This window comes from Sus scrofa, chromosome 1 (assembly GCF_000003025.6).
Source record: "Sus scrofa isolate TJ Tabasco breed Duroc chromosome 1, Sscrofa11.1, whole genome shotgun sequence".
NCBI lineage: Eukaryota > Metazoa > Chordata > Mammalia > Artiodactyla > Suidae > Sus > Sus scrofa.
Genome location: NC_010443.5, coordinates 103,820,690 through 103,840,866, shown reverse-complemented (window position 1 = coordinate 103,840,866; position 20,177 = coordinate 103,820,690). Strand labels below are relative to the sequence as shown.

Genomic DNA, 20,177 nt, shown 5'->3' with positions numbered 1-20,177 from the left:
TTCTAAAATCTGTGCTAACTACCATCCTGTATGCCTCACAAAATATCTATAGTTGTTTATGGAGTATAACATTTTTTTAAATAAAGAAGAGTATAATCTATATATTTTAAACAGAGAAAAAAATGTGTTAATATCAATTCTAAGAGTACCTTATTGCCGCATAATTTGCTCTGTTAAGATGATGAAACAGGTCCTGGAAATGGGAAATTCATTCAACCACATTTGTCTCCTAAGCTAATCCTAAACTACTACTTAATATTGTGTTTCCCACAGAAGTGATTGCTGATGTTAAAAATCGTATAGGAAAATACTCTGACAAGAGCAGGATTCAGCTGCATAGAATAAACAGGATTCAGTTATTTATTTTTTTAGTTTTTAATTTTTCGTCTTTTTGTCCTTTTAGGGCCACACCCGCTGCATATGGAGGTTTACACTGCCTGGAATCAGCAGTGCCAGATCCGAGCCACGTCTGCAACCCACACCACAGCTCACGGCAATGCTGGATCCTCAACCCACTGAGTAAGGCCAGGGATCAAACCCGCAACCTCATGGTTCCTGGCCAGATTCTCCTCTGCTACGCTATGACGGGAACTCCAAGGATTCAGTTATTTATATAAATATTTAAATATTTTAGGGAATTCTCTGGTGGCTCAGCACGTTAAGGATCTGGTGTTGTCACTGCTGTTGGCGCGGGTTGCTATTGTGGTACAAGTTCAATCCCTGGCCCACAGGCATGACCAATAAATAAATAAATAATTTTAGGAAGAGTGTATATAATTATTGTAAACTTAATGAGATCACATCCCTTCTACCTTCATGTAAAATAAGCAGTTATGCTGTGTAGTTCCTAAAATGAAACCTGATTTTTAATTATACATTGAAGTTAGCTACAGGGAATGGACAGAAAAGAGCATTTGAACTATCTTTATTGACAGACCAAATAGCCATATCAAATATTTTAATTTAAAAATGATAAACGAAAAGTCCGTAAACCCACTATCCTAATAAAAGTCTTTTTCTTTGTGATCTCTCCTTCAAATTCCAGAAAGTAATTAAATGATACTTATAACAATTTTTCTTGTATGTGAAAGGTAACAACATTTTTAGAAGTACTAGAATGAAAAAGTTTGAGAGGACAATAGTGATCATACTGGTATTTCTTCATTTTTGACCTGTGTACACATTCATATGTGAGAATATACACACATATGCATAAAACTAATGTCAATGCTGATGATAAATAAGTTAAACATTTTTAAAAATATGCTACTGGAAACAGAATTTTTCATCTTTGTGAATAGATCTCATTTTACTTATTTTTTTAAACCACTTAGCTACTAGTGTGAATTTTCCAGGATGTCCTCCATCTTCAAGTTACATCCGTGGTTACAACCATTGTTGTGGCTATATATGTTCACCTCTGCAAGAGTAAGTGTTATTTCCATATATTTATTTTTGTAACAGTTTTTCTGGCACTGGTCATATATATACAGATATCCCCCAATTAACCTTATCCTGATCTTTTATATTTCTCTGTAAAAGTCACTTCTGTGAATTAGTAAGGAGTTTTTTCAAATTAAAGATAAATTTCTCTAGAATTATAATAAACTCATATTTATCAGTAATGAATGCTTTACCTTGAACAAATTCTTTTCAATGGACTACCTACTGAGAACAGATAACCTGCAGAATGAGCCATCCAGTAGGTAAATTCGGACAAAGGAAGATCTGGAGACTGAGTGGAGATGAGTCACTGCCTGCAGGTGGCCAGCCTAGGGATAAATGGTAACATCTAATATTCTCTAAACACATATATATTAATTCAGTGGATATCATTCCACAAATTCCTTAAGTTTAAATTCTTGCTGAATGAGTTTATATTAAATAAAAAAATATTGGCACATAGAAACATATGTAAAACTAGATATTGGTCAGATGTATGAGAAAAATATTTAGGTGAAGGAAGTCAAAATAAAATTATATTTAGACCTGTATTCCTTAATATTTGCTCTACTGAATTAGAGAACTAAACGAAATTCACAAATATTTACATTAATGGACATGATCATTGGTGCAGATGATGATGATGTGGCCTTTCTGCTTATCTATCAGTTTTGAATCTATTTCCATAGCAGGAAAGAACAAAACGAGGGAAAGGTTAGCTGCTGGCAGGGACCCTAGTTGGACAGCTATATACCCTAAAGTGTGCCTCCCAGGCAAAGTCCCCTTCTTACACCTAGACAACATTCCCTTTCCACTGCAAAAAACATGAGACAAGAGCTCGTAGATGTCCCACCGAAGATGGGAACTCTGCCTAGCATCCTGCTGGAGAAGGGTACTGACAAAGTCATTCTTTTGCACCTTCTCTTTCCATGCAGCCCATGTTGGAGAACCAACATTTTAACTTATAAAACCTATTATCTGTAGTAAAAGTACTCTCCAATACATCTTGAAAAAGGCTTCATTAATTGTGTAAAGCCCTAGTAAACTCAAATAGTGATTTGAGACCATACACAAACTGCTAGTGAATAGTCCAGCCATTCTGAGACAATGTTAAAATAGTCTAAACTCCACACAGAGAAGGGTGTAAGAAAATAGACACATGGTTTGTTGGAGCAGTGGTCTTCATACCCCTCTAAGAGAATTTTGTAAAACCGTATATTGCCTTGCACACTTTTAAGTTGATATCAGCAATTTCATAGCATTATATTAAGAGGGTACAGTTGTTATACCATCCTTGTAAGTCCGTCAAATGGAATCTAAATACCAGAACAACTTGAAATCCGCCATTACATTATCAATTTTAAAACATATATAACCTTTAATAATCAGAAAGTTTGTCATTCCTTTACTATTTGATCCCATATTTTCACTTTTTTCCCCTTGCATAATGTTATCCTAAAAGAATATATTTTATTGGAGTTCCCGTCATGGCTCAGTGGTTAATGAATCCAACTAGGAACCATGAGGTTGCATGTTCGATCCCTGGCCTTGCTCAGTGGGTTAAGGATCCAGTGTTGCCATGAGCTATGGTATATGTCGCAGACATGGCTTGGATCCCATATTGCCGTGGCTCTGGCTTAGGCTGGTGGCTACAGCTCCGATTAGACCCCTAGCCTGGGAACCTCCATATGCCACGTAAGAGGCCCTAGAAAAGGGAAAAAGACAAAAACAAAACAAACAAACAAAAAAAGAATATATTTTATTATCCTTTGGGTTCTTTTATTAATCACCCTATCATACCTCTGCAAAAATAAATAAGTACTTAATTTTTAAATTTTATTTCCTATGGTCCTAAATATTTAATGTTAAAATATGTATGTGTGTATTGGTTAAAGGTTATTATTACACAAAATTGATCAAAATAAAAATATCTTACCAAATATGGTACATAGTTGTTAAATACAAAAGCAAATTATTATTGGAAACGCATCTTACATTATCAGCAAAACTTAGCACTTACTCTGTGCCAGACACCATTACCATTACCAAACAATTTATGTATACCAAATAAGTCAATTATTTGGTCCTCACAATAACCCCATGAAGTAGGTTATGTTTTTGCCCCCATTTGGCCAAAAAGAAAATGGAAGCCAAGAGAGATTAAGTAACTTTCTCAAAGTTACACATAGGTAATAGCAAAGCTTAGCTTCAAAGTATACAGTTCCAGAGTCCAGACTTGTATCAGTTACACTCATTTAATTGCCCCCCCCCAAAAAAATGAGACAAAAGCTGTGATCTGGATATCCCACCTAATAGAGTGAGATAGCATTTAATATTAAGTCTACTTCTACCTTGCATTTTTATAAACATAAGCATGAGAAACTTTGTTCATATAGATAAATGGGTTAAAATGGAGTATAACTCTAGCACTGGCATTCAATCCCTTGAAATTCTTCAGAGTTATGTACTATAAATTATATATTGACCTATAATCAAAAACTTTTTAATTACTTATCAGCTGACAACTCAATTAGATCCTTAGATTTTATTGAAAGTGGCATGACTTGGTACAATTTTATTACCCAGTTATCCATCAATCACCTTCTCAACTCACTTCTAATAGACTGCATTTTTCCTTTGGCATCTGAAAGATTTTTATATGCCAGATTAAAGCACCGTGGTACTATTCAGCATTATTTGAAGCAGGGGTAACAGGTGTCCCTTGATTCTGAAAAGCAGTAGAAGGGTGATATGAACAGGCTGATAGGAAAGGAAAGGCCAGCATCTCCATCAGAGATGTTTTCTCAGATCAGTTTTTTTAAAAAGTACATGGAAGTTAGAGTTTTGAAAATTTATTCCCTATTATTCTTATTCTGTCATAAGCACTATGGGGGCAATCAGTGGTAAATAAAATAAGACTCCTGCTCCCTATAAACTTGTAAAGTCAATAGATAAACTTAAAAATCTTTACATTTTTATATGATTTTTATTTTTTCCATTATAGTTGATTTACAGTGTTCTGTCAATTTCTACTATAGAGCAAACTGATCCAATCTTACATATACACACATTCTTTTTCTCACATTATCCTCCATCATGTTCCATCACAAGTGACTAGATATAGTTCCCTGTGCTGTACAGCAGGGTCTCATTGCTTATCCACTCCAAATGCAATAGCTGGCATCTACTAACCCCAGTCTCCCAATCCATCCCAGTCCCTCTCCCTCCCTCTCCCCCTTGGCAAACACAAGTCTGTTCTCCAAGTCCATGAGTTTCTTTTCTGTGGAAAAGTTCATTTGTGCCATATATTAGATTCCAGATATAAGGGATGTCATACAGTATTTGTCTTTCTCTTTCTGACTTACTTCAGTACCACATCTTCTTAATCCATTCATGTGTTGATGGACATTTAGGTTGTTTCCATGTCTTGGCTATTGTGAATAGTGCTGCAATGAACATGTGGGTGCATGTGTCTTTTTCAATGAAAGTTTTGTCTAGAAATATGCCCAAGAGTGGGATTACTGGGTCATATGGTAGTTCTTTATTTAGTTTTCTGAGGTACTTCCATACTGTTTTCCATAGTAGTTGTACCAATTTACATAAAAATTCTTTACATTTTTAACTCTTCCTTTGTTTATAGGAATCCAGCACATTCCAAACTTGTGATGTTTGTCCAGACAGAAATGAGAGGAAAATTGGCCCCATCAGTAATTGAAGCAACCATGCCTTCCAATTTAGTGAGCTTCATTCTCAATGTAAAAGATGGATTAAAGACACACAAAATTCCATCAGGAAGTGGATATCATCATAATGGGCATTCATCATTCCTAAATAAGAAATGAGGCCATTTAAAATCGTGTGTGGCAGTTGCTGCCTTTTACTTCTAAGTTAACATTCACAAATACTGTTACACTATTCTAGACAGTGTTCTTGAACAAATTACTTTGTGAAAATAAGAGCTCATAGTTGTACAAGAAAACAGCATTAAATCTAGTTTTTAATCTCATATAAGAATAATGTTACACTTAATACACTTAATACACCTTTATCGTTCTTAATACACTTTTATCGTTTGATATTTTTCCCCTGGAAAGTGTTCTGCAAAAAGCATCAATAAGAAGCATATACAGTCAGAAGTCAGCATTAATTAAAGATTAAAATATACTTTAAATTTCTTTCACTTAATGCTTCAGTTGATTACTGTAGGAAACATGAACATAGCAATTGAGAAGAATTCCATTAAAATGTTTGACAGCTGATGTCTGGAATCTAAAACTGAATTATAAGTCAATTTTTAGTCTGGCCAGAATGCAGTAGCCCAGTCCTCCCAAGTCCTCCCTTATAAAACTAAAAGACCCTGCATGTACCATAACAGACAAGGATAGGAAGACTCCAACATAGGTAGGAAGAAGAAGGCAAACTGGCCAAGGACCTTGGGACTTGAATGTCAGAGCAGTGACTTCTCTGGATTTTCCTATTGCTGTCTGTATATTTGGAAAAAAAGGGCACTGCAGAAGTCTCCAGCCTGGAACTGCTAACAGGCAGATAGGAAAAAACAAAAACAAAAAAAAACAGTGGGGAGGCTTTAAGAAACAGTCTGCTCCCTTTCTGCTCCTCACCATAGGAGTGTGCACAAAAGCGTACCCCATAGAACACCAGCCAAACATCAACCTAAAAACTGCACCCACCCTACCACATGGTGCCTGTGGGTAAAACAGAGAGTCATCTTCCATCCCACCTCCTCTCTGTCCTGCAGAGACAGGCAGTGGTACTTGGATACCCCCACTGGTGTCAGCAAGGTTGAGCAGGAAGCTCATCTTCCACCTTCCACCCAGCAGAGGTAGAGGTGCTTTGACAGCCCTGTTGGAGTGGTGTTAGTAGGACCCAGTGGAAAAGTGAGCATCCATCCCACCTGGCAGCAACAGAACTTAACCAATTAGCTCAAAAGAAGGCTAGTCACCATTCAGCTTCCCTGATCCCCAGGGTCACTGCTGAGCCTGTCCCCACCCGGCAGCAATGTTTTCCCCTCTGTAATGTGTCAAATGGTAGCCTCCAAAAGATCTGTTCTTGTTGGAGTTCCCTTGTGACACAGTTGGTTAAGGATACAGCATCACTGTGGTGGCTCTGGTTGCTGCTGTGGTACAGGTTCAATCCTGGCCCAGGAACTTCTTCCTCATGCCACAGATGTGGCCAAAACAAAAAGGAAAAAAACAATAACCCAAAAGATACGTCCTTGTCAAACTCCTGGAACCTTGAATGTGACCTTATTTGGGAAAAGGATCCTGGCAGATGTAATTAAGTTAAGCACCTCAGAGTGAGATCATCCTGGATTACCTGGGTGGGCCCTAAATCCAGTCACAGGTGTCCCATAAGAGAGGCACAAAGGAGAGACCTGTGGAGAAGAGGAGGTCATGTGAAGGCAGAGGCAGAGATTGGGGCTTTGCAATCACAAGCTAAGGAACACTTCCAGCCACCAGAAGCTGCAAGAGGCTAAGAAGGATTCTCTCCTGGAGCCTTCGGAGGGAGTGTGGCCCTGCCAAATCTTTGATTTCAGACTTCTGGCCTCCAGAAGTATGAGACTAGATTTCTGTTCCTTTAAACCAACTTTGTGGTAATTTGTTACAAGAGCTGTAGGGAACTAATATACCCTCTCTGGTGTTAGCAGGGCTTAGTGGAAATCTGGGCCACCGATCCTCCCTGGCATCAATGGGGTGAAACTAGGTGCTGACACTGGGCCAGTTAGCACTCCACTTCCCTTTCTCCTCCCTGGTGTCCTCAGTGGGGAGGCGAGCTTGGAGGCCACAAGTCTATGTCAATCAGTGCCTTTTTTTGCCAGGAAGGAGAGCCGAACTGCCACTTCACACCTGCAGTGAGTGTCAGTCATGCTCTGCTTTTGCCAGGCCCCTGTGGGAAGCTGAACGTACACACACATTACACTCACCTAGGAGACTACCTGCTGAGATGGCAGGTGCAGTAGGATTCAGGGTCCTTCAGAAAGGAAAGAAGAAATGGGTAAAAAAAAAAAAAAAAAAAAAAAAAAAAAAAAAAAAAAAAAAGTCATGTACTGTCCTCAGGAGAACATATTAAATCACATTTGATGGTTGACAAAGGTACAAAAGCAACTTAGTGGAGCAAGGACAGACTTTCAGCAAATGGTGTTGGAGTAACTAACATCCAAAAGCCTAACCTTGCACTTCATACAGAAGCGAACTTAACCTGGAACATGGCTTAAATGTAAAACATAAAACTATAAAACTTTAGGGGAAAAAAGCTTCAGAACCTACAGCTAGGCAGAGTTCTGACACTGGATACCAAAAGTATAATCTATATAAGAAAAAATGAAAAAAAAAAAAAGAAAAAATGGTAAACTAATCATCATCAAAATTAAAAATATATGCTCTGGAAAAGACCCTATGAAAATGCATTATGGAAGATATCATCTATAATAACAAAAATTCCCTATAACGCAAAATAATACTGTCATCCAAATAATATGAAAATTAAAAATAATTTAATAATTCTAATAGTATTTAGATTTTTCCATAAATTGTTTATATAATCTTTCTAATCAAGCAGCTCACCTAATAATTTCAGATATTCAGACATTACTGGAATTAGCAAAACAAAAATATTTAATCGAATGAAATGCTTATTCCCCTTGCCCCTGAATATCTCAGATCTTATCTAGCCATGATGATGGACACATAATGTTAATGAACCAGAACAGTGATTTCTTTTTCTTTCTTTTTTTTTTTTTTGTCTTTTTGCCATTTCTTGGGCCACTCCCGCAGCATATGGAGGTTCCCAGGCTAGGGGTCGAATCGGAGCTGTAGCTGCCAGCCTACGCCAGAGCCATAGCAACGCAGGATCCGAGCCGAGTCTGCGACCTACACCACAGCTCACGGCAACGCCAGATCGTTAACCCACTGAGCAAGGGCAGGGACCGAACCCGCAACCTCATGGTTCCTAGTCGGATTCGTTAACCACTGCGCCACAACGGGAACTCCCAGAACAGTGATTTCTATAGAGATTGCTACATGATTATATCGGTTAAGAAAAATATTTAGTGGAGTTCCCATCGTGGTGCAGTGGAAACGAATCCGCCTAGGAACCATGAGGTTGCAGGTTCGATCCCCAGCCTCACTCAGTGGGTTAAAGATCTGGCGTTGCCATGAGCTGTGGTATAGTTTGCAGATGTGGCTCAGATCTGGCGTGGCTGTGGTATAGGCCAGCAGCAACAGCTCTGATTTGCACCCCTTAGCCTGGGAACCTCCATATGCCACAGGTGCGGCCCTAAAAAGCAAAAAAAAAAAAAAAAAAAAAAAAAAAAAGACTTTTGGAGAGAACATAAAATATTGATATTGAGAAGTTCGTTTTCATACAAGAAGTCTGGGTGTGTGAAGGACAAACTTAATGGTAGTTGGAACCAAGGAGGCTCTTTACATCACTTGATTTGGATTAGCGTGTAGCTTGTCTTTTTGTTCCAGTGTTCCAAGCAGGGCAAAGAAAGGTGAAAGCTACAAGATATTTTAGCTGATTTCATCCCTCTTACACAGCTTTGTTGGAAACCCCCCCACATCCCATCAAAGATGTTTACCTCTCATTAGCCAAGAGTGCAGCACATGGCCATCCCTGGCTGCAAAGGCATCTTAAATGTATTCTAGCATCTGTAGTAAAGAAAGCAAAAGTCCCACTGGACAATGCGCAGAAATAAAATATTACAACTTCTACTTATATTCTTTTTTCAAAAAATCAATTAAGCTCTAATATTTACTATGTACCTTGACTCCAGTGTCACACCTAGACATTGATTAAAGAGTCCTGAGAAACAAATATTATACAAGACATTCTGAGGAGTACGAATAAATTTCACAATGTGGAAGGTTTGAAAGTGGCCTTAGCTTTCATACAACATTTTGACAAATTGAGTTTTATAGAGGTGTAGTTAAATTGATGTTTCTAATTTTTAAAAAATCCTCAGAAAAAAAATGGAGAAATGGGTTTAAAAGATTTCTATAGAAAACTAAAGATTAAAAATGTAAATAATGGAAGCAAAACCAAGACTGTAGCAGAGTTGACATTTCACTCCCTAATGTAAGATCTTCGAAGTGTTACAAAGTAAACAACAGTATACATAGTTAGATCTCACATGAAGCTAGAAAAAAACTATCAAGACTGTATGAAATATAAAATTAATCCACTATCAACAAAAATGAGCTTCATCCTAAATGTCTTTCATGTCTTGAGATATCATCCAATAACAATAGAACACATTTAGACTCTTAAAATACATAAAAATGGAAGTACATTGAATAAAATATACATTTTTGTCTAATAGGTGGATATTAAAATCAGTATTTGGCCAAATCAAACCAGCTGCTATTATCACCATCATAGAATGAACTGGGGATATAAGGATTAAATCTGAAGTTTTATCAAAAAATGTTTTTATTTACCAGCTATAATGGAAAAAAATAAAAATTATTATATTAAAAATTATTTTGTTTAAAATTTTCTTAAGTCTACATTTTAAAGTTTGACATTAGGGTACAGGGAAAAATAATTTCTCAGTATTGTCAGCTTCTAGACTATACCTGCAAACACTATATTGTACACCTTGAGTACTATGTAATACACAGATCCAAATGGCACATATAATGGTATTAATGACTTCTTTGGGCATAAAATCAGGGAAATATTTTTTAGTTATGTGAATTTCAGAATGAACTTTGATTTAGGATTCATAGTTTTGGCAAATCACAAAAATCCTTTAACTACCAAAATGGCAATCTACAGTAATAATTTTAATAAATTATTTTAAATTGTATTCTCCACTTAAAGGTTGTTTTTGGGACTTAATTTGTTGAACAAAATAAGTTGTTTTTCACTACCACTTATTTTTGCTATCTCTTTATTAAGATGACTTATCATGTATGTTATTGTAAATAATTGAATATCAATTGCCACAATAATGATGTATAATAATCAAAAAACCTCAGGGCAGGGTGTTCCTGTTGTGGCGCAGCAGAAACGAATCTGACTAGTAACCATGAGGTTTTGGTTTCAATTCCTGGCCTCGCTCAATGGTTTAAGGATCTGGCATTGCCATGAGCTGTGGCCGAGGTTGCAGACATGGCTCGGATTCTGTGTTGCTGCTGCATAGGATGGCGGCTGTAGCTCTGATTCAACCCCTAATCTGGGAACCTCCATATGCCAATGCCAGATAAAAAGCAAAATAAACAAACAAAACTATCAGGGCATACAACTAACTTTATCCTTTAATTATTAACTTTTAATAAATAAATAACATTTAACTTTATCCTTTATTTATACCTTTCTTGTATATAGTACTTTAACCCATGTAGCTAAAAGCCACCAGGTGGCGCTTTCACACTTTGCTTGGAGATCACTTTTTCGCAAAGCTGTAAAAGTTCATTAGGTAGGTTTTCTATTTTCCAAGTTACCACAGGCAGCTGTTTTATCAAATGTTTCATAAAAGCTTTTTTAAATTTTATTTTTTTATTTTTTTGGCCACACCTAAAGCATGTGGAAGTTCTCAGGCCCAAATCTACACTATGCTATAGCAATGCCAGATCTTTTTACCCACAGCACCTGTCAGGGGATCAAACCTATGCCTCAAAGCGACCCAAGCCACTTTGGTCAGATTCTTAACCCACTGCACCACAGTGGGAACTTTAAAACGTTCTAAGTAAAGCAGTATCCTCATAATTATTCCAGCCTCTGTCAATAGTTTTCTCAATACCCTGCTGAAGTCAATAACATTTTTTCAAGGTTTTGTTATAAGTTCCCCATATTTAGGTATTAACTTTTGTAGCAGTTATCTATTAACAAAATACTGCCACAAAATAAATAATCATACATTTTTGGTTGACTCAAAAAAGAATATATGGTCATCACAGTTATCAAATACTTCCACACTTTGAACATTCATATTGTCTCTTTCCCTACTCAATAATTGAAAAGTGTTCATTGTTTTCTACATAAAATTAATAGCTTTCATAATTACTGATTGCTATAACATTTTACTTTGTAATAATAATTGCAAATTTTACTGCGATAGAATTTGGTTATATCTGGAATGCTTACTTATATTTAAAAGTGAAATATACTCAAATGCTAATAATCTAAATGTGATACTTTTATGATGAATTATTAATACTGATTAGATATGATGGTAACATAATCACATGATAATTTGATGTATTATTTCAGTGATGCCACAAATGTTGCTGAACTACTTGATTATTCAGCCACCCAAAAGCCAAATAACTGAATCTGGCTGAATAGTCTACCAAGGCTGGAGCTGAATTCTGGTGAATCCCTAGTTAAATATACAGATATTGCTACTGGGTGCCTCTGCATTCTTTTCACTGCTAGGACATTACATCAAAAAAGCTGATGACAGAGTTCCCGTCATGGTGTAGTGGTTAACGAATCTGACTAGGAACCATGAGGTTGCGGGTTCGATCCCTGGCCTTGCTCAGTGGGTTAAGGATGTAGTGTTGCCATGAGCTGTGGTGTAGGTCGCAGATGTGGCTCCGATTCTGAGTCACTGTAGCTCTGGCGTAGGCCAGTGGTTACAGCTCTGATTCGACCCCTAGCCTGGGAACCTCCATATGCTGCGAGAGTGGCCCTAGAAAAGGCAAACACACACACACACACACACACACACACAAAGCTGATGACACTGAACTAAAGCTAGAACCAAACTGGAATACTATAGCTAAATCTAAAGAGGAAATATTCTATAAACATCTCAAATTTTTCTCTTTCAATATATCTGCATCCATATAAATTTTGTTTAAATAAATCACACACACACACAAGACATACACACATATATTTGAAAGACTCTGTATATTGGCTTGCCAACCTCTATTCTACCTTGTTTCTAGTTGGAAAAGCTGGGAAGTTGAAAACAAAAACAGAAACAAAACCATGCATCCTAGAGATCGCTTGCATTTAGTCTTCTGGTTGAAAATTAGGGAGTTCCCGTCGTGGCGCAGTGGTTAACGAAACCGACTAGGAACCACGAGGTTGCGGGTTCGGTCCCTGCCCTTGCTCAGTGGGTTAACGATCTGGCGTTGCCGTGAGCTGTGGTGTAGGTTGCAGATGCGGCTCGGATCCTGCGTTGCTGTGGCTCTGGTGTAGGCCAGTGGCTACAGCTCCGATTGGACCCCTAGCCTGGGAACCTCCATATGCCGCGGGAGCGGCCCAAGAAATAGCAAAAAGACAAAAAAAAAATGAAAATTAGGCTACACCATTTGCATGAAGCCTTGTGAGAATTACAAGTAAGGCAGGGGCCCATTTTCCTATTTTTTGTTGCTGTTGTTTCTGCTGGCTAGCATGGACAAGGTACAGTGAGGCTTTTCTTCCATGTTCCAGTGCACACCTGACAGATTCTAGTGTGCCAAGAGGTGGGTGCATCAGTGACAGAGGTGGCAGTACCTTCTTGATTTCTGGTTCCTAGCGCTGAGTCACAATTGTAGGTAACTGTCCTCCAGTCTTCTAGATGCCAAGAAGCAGTGGCAGTTGTGATGGTATAATGATTCCAGCTCCTTGAATTCATGGTTCCATCAAAGATTTCAAAAGAAACAGTTTACATGGTGGATTGCTTCTAATTCTCAGATCTGTTTCTTAGTCCAAGCCATAGAAATGCAATCCTTCAGCTCCACGGTGATTTAATTAACATTTAATTCACTAGACTAAGAATCTTTTTGCTCAAAACACTGACAGAAGTTCCATTTTCCTGACCAAAACAACATTCGAAAGAAGTTTTCTAAGGATTTTAGCATATTTTTAAAATATTTTTCAATATTTAAACTCTAATATATTTAATATGCAATGAACACAAGAAAGAAAGGATACCCAAATATCACGAAGTCATGAGCATCTTACCTCTATATAGGAAAAGCAGAACTCTCTTTGTGAAGGTGAGACATCACAGCTAACATAAATCAACTGTATAGGAGAACAGGGTTATATATAGGGATTACACCTCCTTCTCCCAGGGAAAAAAAAAAGTACAGATAATACTATGAGGTCACAGAATGAGAGTAACTCAATAACACTTATAAGTGGTAGTAGCATGCAAAAAAGAGAAATGTGGTAAATAAGAAACAAATAATTAAATCTAAGTTTGCAGCTAGAAGACAAAACCTCGGACTCATACAAGGCAGGTAACTGGGAAGAAATGGCCCAGAAACCTCACAGAACTATCCTCTCAATAAAATGGAAAATTAAAATATATATATAACCACAAAATAAAAGACAAACAAAGGAAGCAGGGAGGAGGGGTAAGGGTATCTCCTGAGGATCCATGCCCACACTTGGATCTAGGGTTTAGTTTTCAAGATGAGGTCCAAACCTGTGATTTCCCAAAATGCTGGCAGAAGCAAGCACAAATACTTTTTGGAGGGACGCATCTGTACCCAAACCTTACAGAAGTCCCACAAATAAATCCCAGAAAACAAAAGCCCACACTCCAAAATCACAGAACACTTGCTGAAAAAGGTCAGCATGAGTAAAAGCGTCAGAAATAAGAAATAAGACAAAGAATTAAAGTCTTCCACCAAAGAAGTTAAACATTTGTATTATCTAATACAGAATAAAAATGACTACGTTTAAAATAATAAGTAAAATAAAGATAGGACAAATAAACTGTGTTTAATACAGAGAGTATAAGAAACTAAGTTCAAGAAGCTTTTTGAGAAAAGGAAATGACTTTGTACCATTCTGCGAACAGTGCAGATGAGAAACAATTTAGGTACTTTTAGCAGAAATGGATGGATAAAATACAGTTAATTAGGTACCTACAACATAAGAATGGGAAGGGCAGTTTCTAAGCCTCAGGGGACATCTCCCAGAATATAATGGAGGCTACCTACCAGGAGACCTTCTACCTCTAAGTCTATGTTGGAACTGTTACATGCAAAAATGCATTTTATAGCTGTAATTTAAATAGCAGGAAGTCATTGCTTATACTTCCACAAATATGTCTTGACATCCATGAGAGCTGGTGACCAGGCACTGGAACAAGGAGTCTAGTTACCATCCCCACAACAACTCTATCTCCAGAAAACTGGAGAACAGACTAAAGAATATTATTACAAAAATGACTCATGCTTGCATAAACTTACTTGATAGCAGAAAATAGCCAAAAGGGGCAGGGAAAAAAGACTCCATCTCACCTTCACCATGTAACTTGCACCGCACTTTCACCTTTCAAAAATCATGGGAGTATATCTAACTGATAAAACCTCCACAGGACTCATGCCACACTAGTGATGTGATGCTAAAGTGACTTAGTAAAGAGGGGTAGGTAAAACTTAATTGCGAATTATATCTCCAACAATCTCTCCAACTCCAACAATCTCCAGTCATTCTTCTCTAGAGAATGACTAGAGATTCATTCTCTAGAGAAGAATAAAAGAGATAGTCTCTGAATGGAACAATGCCAGCTACATTTGAGAACCTAGCAAATGCACTAAAAACAGAATTAAATGACTTTATGTACAATGAATGCTAAAATTTCCAGTCAACTTCCCCCACTTTGCTCCCATAACACAAATGGCCATAAAACCATAATCCAAGCAGAATAGTTTAAGCATCATACTTGAGAAAAACAAGCAGTCCTAAGGAAAGACCTAATGATACTGACATCAGGAATTCTCCCACAAATGGCCTAGACAGATCATTCTTCATGGAATCTAAAATTGAAAGGTCCTACCAAACTACCAGAACTTCCAGAGTTTTAGTTAGTCCCACACTCTTAAACAAATAAAAGCAATGTTAAGAGAGATTACGCAGCAGAGGAAATCTTTGCAAGTCTATCAGTAAGATCTTTAGACAGATGAAAATAAAATGTATCCAAGAAACAAGGACATGTTACAGAAAAGAACATTTAGAGAACAAGAAATTACTTTTAAAAAATAAAACATCAGAAATGGAGTTCCCACGATGGCTCAGTGGAAATGAATCCGACTAGGAACCATGGGGTTTCGGGTTCAGTCCCTGGCCTTGCTCGGTGGGTCAGGGATCCGGTGTTGCCGTGAGCTGTGGTGTAGGTCGCAGATGCTTGGATCTGATGTTGCTGTGGCTGTAGCATAGGCTGACAGCTACAGCTCCGATTTCCCCCCTAGCCTGGGAACCATCATGTGCCACAGGCGTGGTCCTTAAGACAAAAGACAAAAAAATAAAATATCAGAAATGAAAACTGCCAGTAAGGTCTTACAATTGCCCCAGATTATTTCTCTGAAGAGTTTCCAGGGCATAGTACTAAATGGGGAAGTCAGAGAGAACTTAGCAGTCTCTGTGAACTGAGGAGACAGAGCAAGGCGTCTAAAGACACCAAGATGACTGGAGTTGACAGGTCAAAGTACTACAGAAGAGAGAGCTGCATAGATAACTACAGAGAACACTCCTGAAGTCTTCAGTTGAATACTGATTTAGTACATCTATGTGAAGAAATTATCCAACGCTTAGGGAGGAGCCATGTGAAAGGAGCAGAGGGAGCAATTTCCTGAGTCCACACAGAACCAGAAATAGTTTATGTTATAACCAGCCAGAGTAGAAAACCTCACAAATCACAAGGCATATAATAGAGTCCTCAGAAGGATTTTGCCTCAGTAGTGGGGCAACATTAACCCTAGACTAAATGCTTCTCTAGCGGGGCCTAATAAAGTAACTAAAGTAGCCAAAAAACAAACTCAATTATATCTCAATAAAAAAAAAAAAAAACCCTCTGGACTTGCTGATCACTTGATATGTTTTATTTTTTAACTTCGATAAACAGTTATATAGTTGTTGCTTATAATTATCCATTAACATATCCATTTATTTATGTACTTTTCTGTATACAGATTTCACAGCAGAAATTTTTAATATTAACCAAATTTTAACATTGATATTAGCCAAATTTGATGAAAGATACAAATTTGCAGATTCAGAAAGCACCTAAATCCAGAGCTCCTGTTGTGGCTCAGTGGTTCAAACCTGACTCATATCCATGAGGATGTGAGTTCGATCCCTGGCCTCCTCACTTGGTAGGTTAAGGATCCTGTGTTGCTGTTGTGTAAGGCCTGCAGCCGCAGCTCTGAATCAATCCCTAGCCTGGAAATTCCATATGCCGCACATGTGGCCCTCAAAAGCAAAAAAAGGAAGAAAGAAAGCACCTAAATCTCAAACATGACAAAAAGAAATATGTATTTATACACATAATAAAAACTACAGATCACCAGAGATAAAATATCAAAACAGCCCATGAGAAGTCAATTGTATATCTGAAGACACAATTTCAGAAAGGAAAAATAATTCTACTTTGAAGAAATGCTGAGATAGAAGAAACGAAGGTGAGCCCCCTTCAAAAAAAAAAAAAAAAAAGATAAATATGCGGACAAGCTCAAACATTAACTCTATAAATTACTAACAATACCCAGATTGGAGGTTATATAAAAAATTAGAGAAATTTGATTAAAATTAATATATTTTAATATCTTTGAGTTGTTTGGAAACAGTACAGATATTTACCATTTTTAGATGTTAAGCATGTTAAAGAGTAATCGAAAACTTAGAATGTTTTCAAATTGGTAGAAGGAAATAGGAAAGTCAACTAATCCAAAAAAGGAAAAGGGTAAGGATGAGAAAGAAGCAAGGCACAGAAAAAGAAAAATAGAAAGTACAAAATAAGATGGAAAAAAATAGATCCAAACAGACTTGCACTTGGTACTTCTGGACTATGGTGGGACATATTCTTTAATATTAAAGGAGTTCTTCTGAAACAAAACACTAGATTCTGGAGAAAACAGAGTTTTTAAATTCATTGTTGAGTTGTACTACATAAGTAAAATTTCCAGACCTCATCTCTGCTCAGGGGGCAGGGGTGGGTGGGGCAGGAGGAGGAATTTGAGCTAAAACAAAAGTAGGAAAGGAGCAGAGAGTATCAGGCGAGAAGCAAACTGAGGTACATAGAATTACTCGTCAGCAGGGACCTGCTGTATAGCACCAAGAACTCTACCCAATATTTTGTGATAACCTATGTGGGAAAAGAATCTGAAAGAGAATGGATGTGTGTACATGTATAACTGAATTGCTTTGTTGTACAACAGATATTATCACACTTGTAAATCAACTATACTTCAATAAAACTTAACGACAACAAAAAGAAGCAAACTTAAAAGGTGAGGTTTACCATGAAGGCCAATGCAGATAGCAGCTGGCAAATGACTTCAGAAGACCAAAATTTAAGACAGGACAGCAAGGTCACAGATATAAAAATAAGACAAAGATAACTGTATTCAGTCAGGAACCTTGAAAGGGGCTACGGTGGTGCCGTGGGGTTGGTACTACCTCACTGGAAGCACACACAAATCATATCTGAAGAGAAGTATACACGATTTAGGTCCTTTGTCTTTCTACGGATTAAGATCAGCCACAACTAAAGAAAACAAGCCAAAATAACATCTAAAAATTTAGACAAAGACTTAAAATATTGAAATGCTCAAGATAGAATATGAACTATTATGAAAATTTAAAAATTAAAAATAGACTTACAAGAGACTATAATGAATAAACAGGAAGATTAGAAAGAGAACCAAACGGAAAATATAATTACTGAAATTAAAACTATTAAGTGTTTTAAATAGATCAGACACTGCTGAAAAATAATTAGTAAAAAAGAAACACAGCTGATGAAATTAACCAAAATGCACCACGGATAAACAAGATGATGAAAAACATGAGATTAAGAGACATGAAAGACAGAGTAAGAAGGCCCATCATTTGTGCAATCAGAGTCCTAGAAGAGTAGAAATGACTGCAGTATCTGAAGAGCTAGTGGCTAAAAATTTTACAGATCTAAAATGAATCAAAAGATACAGGAAGTCAGCATATACTAAGAATAAATAAAAAGAAACTCACATTTCCCAACATTATAGTAAATCTGTAGAATACTGAAAGGGAAAGAAAAGCTTATTTTATTAAAAGTAGATAGAAATAGGAAGTTCCCTTGTGGAGCAGTGGGTTACGGATCCAGTGTGGCCACAGTTATGGTGCAGGTCCCAACTGTGATGTGGTTTCAATCCTTGGCTCTAGAATTTCCGAGTGCCCTATAAGCACAGCCAAAAAAAAAAAAAAAAAGTAGATACAGATAAAAGATAACCTAAAAATGCTGAGGAACAAAGATGTTGAAAGACTAACTTAGTGGCCACAGACTATGTAGCAGAGCTGTGATATACCCTTGGCATTCTAACTTCAGAAAGTATTCTTTTAACTACTACTACCTATGTTCTCTTTTTAAACTGGCCCAAACATTACTTTTTCTTAACCTTTTTTTTTTTTTTAACTTTCCAGTTGTCCAAAGATTTCTGACTGATATAAGGATTATAAAATTTTTTACAATGTATTATCTAAGAAAGTAATACACTTTATGAGTTTACTTTACCAGAAGACTACATGTAGAAAATTCTATAGTCCTTGATCCAGAACACAGTATTTACTTAGTGAATAATTTCTGATATTCTTGCTCCAAGTTACTGTTTGTGATAAACCCAAACTCCCTGTTGAAAATCCTTGTTAGGGAATTTTCAGATTTCAAGAAATCTAAAACTAAGTTAAAAAGTCCTTACCTAGAAGAAAGTACTGTTTAAGCTTTTATTCATGTTTGTATATTCTATGTCTTTATCTTTTCTTTAGATTATATCTGGAAAAGATATAAACTTGGGAAGAGAACCCCTCCATACAGTGCGAATGGATACTTTGGTGTGTTCTAGAAACATCTTTTCTATATTGCAAATTATAAAATGTCCACAATCTTATATCTTTTTTTTTTTTTTTTTTTTTTTTGCTTTCTAGGGCTGCACCCACAGCACATGGAAGCTCCCAGGCTAGGGGTTGAATTGGAGCTGCAGCTACCAGCTTACACCACAGCCACAGCGAGCCATGTCTGCGACCTACATCACAGCTCACAGCAATGCCAGATCCTTAACCCACTGAGCGAGGCCAGGGACTGAACCCGCATCCTCATGGATGCCAGTCAGGTTTATTACTGCTGAGCCACAACAGGAACTCCTCTCATATCCAATTTTTAATCTGGAAGGCAAAAGGGGAACACAACAACAGTGGGAGAGAGAGGATACCTATCAATTTAGTAATTGTGTATATGTGTCATGGGTATGACATCCTTAATCTCCAAATCTTCAGATACAAAAATATAGGGAAATTCAAAAACATCTAATCCATTGTTTTTTTTGTTTGTTTTGTTTTTTTGTCTTTTTGCCATTACTTGGGCCGCTCCCGTGGCCTATGGAGGTTCCCAGGCTAGAGGTCTAATTGGAGCTGTAGCTGCCAGCCTACGCCAGAGACACAGCAACGCAGGATCCAAGCTGCGTCTGCAACCTACACCACAGCTCATGGCAACGCCGGATTGTTAACCCACTGGGCAAGGGCAGGGATCGAACCCGCAACCTCATGGTTCCTAGTTGGATTCGTTAACCACTGCGCCACGACGGCAACTCCTAATCCATTGCTTTTATACCCTGAAGACTGGCCAAAGAAAATGGACTTCTTCCATTATCTGACATTCTTAAAGACTTTGAATTTCTGGTGTCATCCTTTCTTTAACAAGCCTATATGGAGAGTTCCTTCTGGTTCTTTACAACACATACACTCCTCTGTCCAACTCCCCACTGGGCCTCTGCCACACAATTCATTCATTC

The 20,177-nt window shown here is 37.4% G+C and overlaps 1 protein-coding gene across 3 annotated transcripts in view; it reads left to right on the top strand.

The window, feature by feature from the left end:
• STARD6 (StAR related lipid transfer domain containing 6) overlaps nucleotides 1–7,797 on the top strand; it is a 28,445-nt gene extending 20,648 nt beyond the window's left edge. For all 3 annotated transcript variants that reach the window (XM_013992874.2, XM_013992872.2, XM_021093376.1), the window contains 2 exons: nucleotides 1,335–1,428; nucleotides 5,084–7,797. In XM_013992874.2, the coding sequence (XP_013848328.1) occupies nucleotides 1,335–1,428; nucleotides 5,084–5,285 (296 nt within the window). In that variant the 3' untranslated portion in view covers nucleotides 5,286–7,797. The remainder of the gene's footprint in view (nucleotides 1–1,334; nucleotides 1,429–5,083) is intronic.